The following is a 7,500-nucleotide window of genomic DNA, read 5'->3' as shown; positions in this document are numbered from 1 at the left end:
ATAACTTCAGAGTTGCATGAAGTTGCCGAATTATGATAAAGGATTACTTTCGCTTGTTTTCATCGATTAAACTATTGTTCTTATCTTGAGTGTAATTTGTGCAAGGTTTCGGTCGGATTGGCTTTCGAACGTCCTCTGTCATGCCGGTTGTTGTTTGGAAAAGAAAGGAGGAAAACATGCCTGAGGACAGTCAAAGGTCAATCTGACGGAAATATTGCAGAAATAACACTCAAGATGGGAATAATAACTTGTTCAATGCAAGTAATATAATCTGAAATGATGTACAAAAAGCCATTAGATACAGATGTTGTGTAACGAGAAGAGGTAATATTTTCTTATCAAATAAAAGAAAATCAATTAATCACAATAAATTTACTTCTAAATGTTTATTTTAGATCCAGTAAATTTTTATGATCGTATTAACACGAGTATACGATAAATACAAGTAATGCAAATAATCAGGCCTCATCTTTTTCTGAGTGTGTAATGAGGATGAAGAATCTACAAATCGTGCAGAAAAAAACAATACATCATCACCAATAAAAATGAAGTTAAAATAGAACACATTGTATTAAACGTTCTTGTGAAGATTGCCACGAAGAAATTAGATAGATGAAGTTTAAAAAGAAAAGAAGCAATTTAAGAATGGGAAGCAGTTAAACATGCATTCGAAAATCAGAAGCTCAGGCATATAACAATAAAAACAAGACAAGAAAATAAACATAACAAGAAAAGCATAGAAATGTAGCAAAGAACGATGCTTCCTGTCTTAAAAGTGTATATTTATTTGAAACCTGTATTATGACACAATAGTAATTATTATAAGAATACGTTATCGCATTTTCATTTTTAATCATATGCACACAACCACACACACACGCGCGCATATATATATATATATATATATAATATATGTATATATATATATATATATATTATAAAGACATTAAAATGTGATCATTTGTTTTTTTAGTTAAAAATATGAGGCTTTACTTTTGGAACGACCTTCGTACATTTCGCGCACACTCCATCCCATGATGAAGATCAAACCCACTTAAATTGAAAGCAGTGTATTTCTAACACATGTAAGATCATACCTATACATTTTTGGCAACAGTCTAACTCACTTTAGACATCTATAACGAGTTTCTGTCTAAATACGCGGTGTTAAGAGGTTTGCTGCGAGACGGCCATATCTGTCCGGGCTGCATATAACGCCTTCCAGAACAGTCAGAAATGTTTGTCTGAGAACTTTCACTAATAGAAAATCTTTAAAAAGAATCATTTTCCCAGCACATTTCTTCCTCAGTACACAAACAGCGTTGTTGTGTAATTGTCGAAATTGATATCAGTAGATTACAACTTTCACTCCAGGTCAACCATGTATAATTAAGAAAAATACTAAAATATAACACAAAATACATTACACTCACAGAAACAAATGATTAGTAAATAGATGAATTAAAAGAAAGTCTACTTTTTGTCTTGCAAGCATTATGAAGTCAGGAAAGAAATAGTAAATACAGATATCGAATTTGATGCGAGCAAATGTCAGATTGAAATCGCTGCCGAAGTATGACGTCACTTACTCGCTGATTCCGACGACGATTGCGTGTCTGTCTCTTCTTCACGGGGTTTAGTACCTTTAGTCTTAGATATAAGGGAATCTCCTTTCGGTTTTTCCTCTGTGGAAATGACAAGCTCTGTCGATGCCGAAAGCTGAGATGTGAGTGGCTTTCCGTTTGATTTCCGAGACGATTTCTTTGATTTTACTGCGGCCATATAAAAAGTAGATATGAACAAACAACATGGAAGTGTTCAACTCAGGAAAACTGCCATTCACATAGAAAAATAAATTTAAACGCGAATACCTTTTGGTTTCTTGTGATCAATTTCACAATTCTTCTAAACAGTTACATAAAATTTAGCTTAAATTGCTGTTTAAAAAATGACAAGTGCGGAGTCTCTTTTTGGACCCACATTATACGTATATATATATATATATATATATATATATATATATATATATATATTATTTGATTAAGTGAGTTAAGGTTAGATGTTAATATGAACTAAAACCAATATTTATTCAAAATGCTTCATACATGTGTAAAGCTTTGATATAAATAAAATTATTTAAATATTGTGGGGAATCTACGCGGATCGACCAATGTTTCCACATGGCTTCCCTGATGATACCTTAAGAATGTGGAAACGTTGGCCGATTTGCGTCGACGACTTATGTTTGTGTGTGTGTGTGTGCGTGTGTGTATTATATATACGTATATATATACATATATACATATTTATATATATTGGTTTATATACATATATATATACATATTTATTCATATATATATTTATATATATACATATTTATATATACATATTTATTTATACACACATATATATATATATATAAACATACTTATATATTAATATATATATATATATATATACGTGTATTATAAGATATAGGTTGGATTTTTATATACTATTACGAGAGTTATTATCAATATATATATATATATATATATATACTATTACGGGATTTATTATTATTTAAAAAGTCAGTCCTATTTAGAAATATGTTAATCTTATTCGATGATTGATTTCATATATTGATTAATACAGCGAATATACAATAGGATTTATATTAAATAAGGTAATTTTATGTTCCTTGTTTTAAGAGTAAAAGATAATGCAGGGAGGTTGATATGACGATGCGTGTTCTAGTAATACGTTCGAAGGGGGAAATTGCGAGTATAACACATAAAAACATCAAAACGTGGATGGCATACACTGGAGGGGAAAAGAATGACAGAATATTCCATGCATTTGTATATTTAAAATATATTGAAAATTCAGTTTGAGAAGAGCAATTTTCGCAATTGCTATATTTGGGTACGATGATATAGCAAGGATCAAAAGTGAAATTAGAGGATAATCTAAAAACAGCAATGGTAAATTTTATTTTGGAAGCTGGGTTCTGTAGAAATTCATTTATGCAGATGTATGTGGCTTTAATCCCATCCTCTATGCGCGAATATATAGGTTTTAATTTAAGTGTGTTTGTCTTCTAATAACAATCTGCTATTGTACTTGACCCGAATTTATTTAAAAAATAACAATGTTCAATTAATATATCATACTGTTTAATGCCATAGAAATGTTATATAGAAGACAAATCATTTAACTAAAATTAAATACAAAATAAATACATGATGATAAATGCACATTTGTAAGGTATACATATATATATATATATATATATATATATATAAGAATTGTATAAGGTATATCTATATATAAGAATTGTATAAGCTATACATATATATATATATATATATGTGTATATATATATGAATTGTATAAGATATATATATATATATATAAGAATTGTATAAGTCAACTGAATTAAAGGAATAAATTATAAGGTTGTCAACATCATTAATTTTGGAATATAACTTTTCCATTGCCATTTATTCTCTCCCTCTCTCTCGCTCTCTCTCTCTCTCTCTCTATATATATATATATATATATACATATAATGTATCGAGTAAATAGGATTTTGAGATTTGGGGGGTTCTCTTTTAATCACCATCTGCTGTTAAATACGTCTTGGTCTTCTTTTATTGAGCACACTTAACAACCTCGTCAAATTCATGGGTTACCTAGCTTGAACACCTATAACTTAGTATACACACACACACATATATATATATATATATATATATATATATATATGTGTGTGTGTGTGTGTGTGTGTGTGTGTGTGTGTATAGTACAACATTTTGTTGAAATTCAAAGACTTGCATTTTTATTTTTTTATAACTTTTGTTTATTTCATCTTGGATTTCTTCATAACAACCGTTTCGTTAATGGGATGGCAATTTTATGATTTTATGTGTTCATAAAAATGTCCTGTTCTCACAAACTATTCAAATGTTGTTTCCATTAGATGTTACCAACAAAAAGTTGATTTTATAGATGATAAACTTAGTGTTTGTGGAAGAGAAATTCCATTTCCACGTTGTTACAAGTCGGCCAACTTGGGTGTTAAGCTAACCAAAATTTCTGTTTTAAATCTTAATTTCGTATTTTTTAATTTTTGTTTTAATTTTCATTTTTTCCATTCTTTATTCTTTCCTATTTTTTTTATAATTTTATGTTTACATTTATGCGTGTCTATTCCAATATTCCTTTTGTTTGTTTTCGGGTTCTTATTCCTTAGTTAATGTATTTGTTTCAAAAGGAGTTCACTCTCATGGAATATGTTTTTATTTCAAGAGTAACTTCCCTTACACCTTTTTTGCCTATATTATACGTTTTGTTTTTCCCTTTCTATTTTTAAATGTAAGTCTTTGTATTTCAACAACGTTTTGCACTATATATGCTCTACACATATAAAATAGATACATTGAGCTTCACTCGAACAATATCAAACCGTTAAACGAAAATGGTATACATTGAAATAACAATTTTTCGAAAATAAACATTTATATATATATATATATATATATATATATATATATATATAATATAAAGCTGAATGTGTGTGTGTGTGGCTCCTATATGGTTGACTATTTTAAAAAACTGATTACATATAATGATAGAAGATGTATCGAGACACAGGAATGAGTATGTTTGATCTGGCAGAAAAGTGGTTCATTAAAATTGGGGGTCGGCGTTCGCGCCTGGTTCACAAAGTATGGAAAAAAATTTAAAAATAAAAAAAACGTTTACAAGTTTTTTTGATACATATGTACATAAGAATACTTTGATAAGTATGTTTTAACTTAAATAGGGATGGTATAATAAAATTATGGTGTCTGTGTTCGCGCCTGGCCTCCACAGAATGGAAATAGGCACAAACTTTAATAAAGACTTTTCATATCTATCTGCGTAAGTATACTTTGATAATTATGTCTCAGTTTGAAGAAGTATGGTATAATAAAATTATGTGGTTTTCGTTCGCGCCTGACCTCCATAGAATGGAAATATGTCACAAAGTTTAACAAGGTTTTTTAATATAGATCCACAGAATATTGTGATAAGTGTTTCAGTGTGAACATGTATGCTATAATAAATTATGGGGTTTATCTATTTTATTTCTACTTTAATCATATTCTGCTTTGGTTTTGATACACCCAATTTCATAGCTATCTCATTACAACCCTTCCTTTTCATAATCTATCATAGTTTCATAAATCAGAGTCCATTTTCTGTAGGCTGTTTTTGATCCCATTCAACGACGGGTACTTTTGCTAGTATATATAAGATAAGATAAAATGAAATACATTATATCTACTGGTGTGCAAATCCAGTGATTATCGGTCTTACAAAATCTTAGATGTAATCTAATATAAATAATAGCTCTCTGTTTAAATGTATGTTTGTATTTCGAAAAAGGTAGCGGATTTTCAGGAAAGCGGTATTGTTTGGAATGTGAACACTTCAAACGAGAAATATTGAAAAATTGGCTAAAAATATAAACTCCTTTACTGGACACTTTTCTACAGGGAGGGATTGCTTTTTTCGCCGATAATTTCGAAAGTCATCCCCTTTTTTCTATTGACTAGACTTGATTTAAGCATTCGTTACTTCCGGTTTGGCGATGGCCGCAACGGTAAAGACGTTACGTTTTTTTTTCACATTTTTTCCTCCTTTGGGGTACGGGTTCGAACCTGCCTGCCACCTACCAGTATTTCTTTTTCTTGCTCAACACACACCTCCAAACACCCGGGAAATGCCAGGCACTCAGGCTGGTCTATAATATAAATCTCACCTGCCTGTTTAAATGTATGTATGTATGTATGTATGTATGTATGTATGTATGTATGCCTAAAACTTTCGACAGAGGCGGCATATTTTTAAGCTTCGCCACCTCCGGTTCGACAATGGGACCAATGTCATAGAGGTCACGTTTTCTTCACGTTCTTCTCCTTCTTCAGGGTTCGGGGTCGAGCCTACCTATCTGCCTACTGCCACTTTTGTTTTTGTTAAATAACACTCGGGCAACGCTGGACACCCAGGGTAGTATTTTATATAAGAAAGCCCCAGCTAAATACTCTCTCTCTCTCTCTCTCTCTCTATATATATATATATATATATATATATATATATGTATATATTCCAGGAGAAAGTATGTAAAAGTAAACACCATTAAATTAAACGAGGTTGTAGTTAAGTGCGCAATAAAAGAAGCAGAGTATTATTTTATTCGATTAAGATACACCAAATTATTATATGTCGCTGAAATAGAAAGAAGACTGTCTTCCATGAAAAACAGACGCTTCTATCGTCTGATCAAATCTTTTTAGATTGAAACAATCATTTTATTGTAGCGACATATGCTTATGTTCTTTAATTCAACCAAATAATATATGTGTGTGCGTATGTGTGAGTGTGTGTGTGTGTGTGTGTGTGTATATATACCCAGGTGTATTAGAATTCTTACTAATCAAAATTCAAACGCATAGTAATTACCTAATTCTAAAGACAATTTTACTGCACAAAATATTGTTTTTAGAAATTACTATGGAGTAAAGCGTAATACATCGAAATAAACAAAGGCAATGAAATGTATCCATGAATATTTTTGAACAATTACTTAATAAATTTCCACTCTACTTGTTTCAAATAACAAGCTCAATGAAGTACATACATATTGCTTAAATGCATTACAGTGAACAAATTACAGATCAGTTCACAATCATGAGTTATTTTTTATTTTATTTTTCTTTCAGCGTTCTAGTCCTCTTCGCATTCATCCAGTCAAGACCAGATTATTGATTTTGCACCTCAATCATTTCATCATTCTTGACTCTCAATGATTATTTAGTTTTGTGCCAGTTGATGCCGACACATTATTGGGGATAGTGTATGGGATTGAATTTAAAATTATAAGGTTTGTCTTTCGAAATTTTTGTGCATCTATTCATCAGACTGGAAAAAGAATTTATTCATCATAGCTTCATATTATTATTATTATTATTATTATTATTATTATTATTATTATTATTATTACTATTATTACTATTATTATGTGTTCCTAAGAAATTGAGTGACAGCAAGTCTTCCCAGTGGTCCAGTATTCTCAGTCTCTTTCGGTAACATTTACAAATGAATTTGTGTTATCACAACAGCCGCTTACCATTGATTTCTCGTTGGCATCAGCCATTGGTCTCCAGTGAAATTTGAGTGGCAACAAGCCTCCCCAGGTTCCCAGTACACTTCCAACTTGTCCAGCGGTGTCCTGATCAGTGCTCTCTCTCCTCGGTCTCTCCATTCTCCCTGACTCTACTTAGAATTTGCATCCCTCTTTTGGGGGAGAGGGCGTAATGGGGTCATGGGAGGGAGGGGTATATATAGATAACTTATAGATATGCATCTTCAATTCAAAGTTGTTGTTTTTATTATTTTTTATTTATTTTTTATTTTTTTTACACAGTGGGCACCACTTATCAAAGCCCGGAAGCAACTCAGGGATAAGAGTTA

The 7,500-nt window shown here is 30.9% G+C and overlaps 1 protein-coding gene across 2 annotated transcripts in view; it reads right to left on the bottom strand.

The window, feature by feature from the left end:
- LOC145266995 (opioid-binding protein/cell adhesion molecule homolog) overlaps positions 1-7,500 on the bottom strand; it is a 112,219-nt gene that overhangs the window by 7,816 nt on the left and 96,903 nt on the right. The window contains exon 7 of one of the 2 annotated variants that reach the window (XM_080122884.1): positions 1,590-1,772. The exons of the other annotated variant lie outside the window; for it this stretch is intronic. Within the exon in view, the coding sequence (XP_079979010.1) occupies positions 1,590-1,772 (183 nt within the window). The remainder of the gene's footprint in view (positions 1-1,589; positions 1,773-7,500) is intronic. 2 annotated transcript variants of the gene reach the window in all.

The sequence above is a fragment of the Euprymna scolopes genome, chromosome 4, assembly GCF_053919585.1.
Source record: "Euprymna scolopes isolate OS-2025 chromosome 4, ASM5391958v1, whole genome shotgun sequence".
NCBI classification, from domain to species: domain Eukaryota; kingdom Metazoa; phylum Mollusca; class Cephalopoda; order Sepiida; family Sepiolidae; genus Euprymna; species Euprymna scolopes.
The sequence above is the reverse complement of the archived record's forward strand: the minus strand, read 5'-3'. Positions and strand labels throughout refer to the sequence as shown.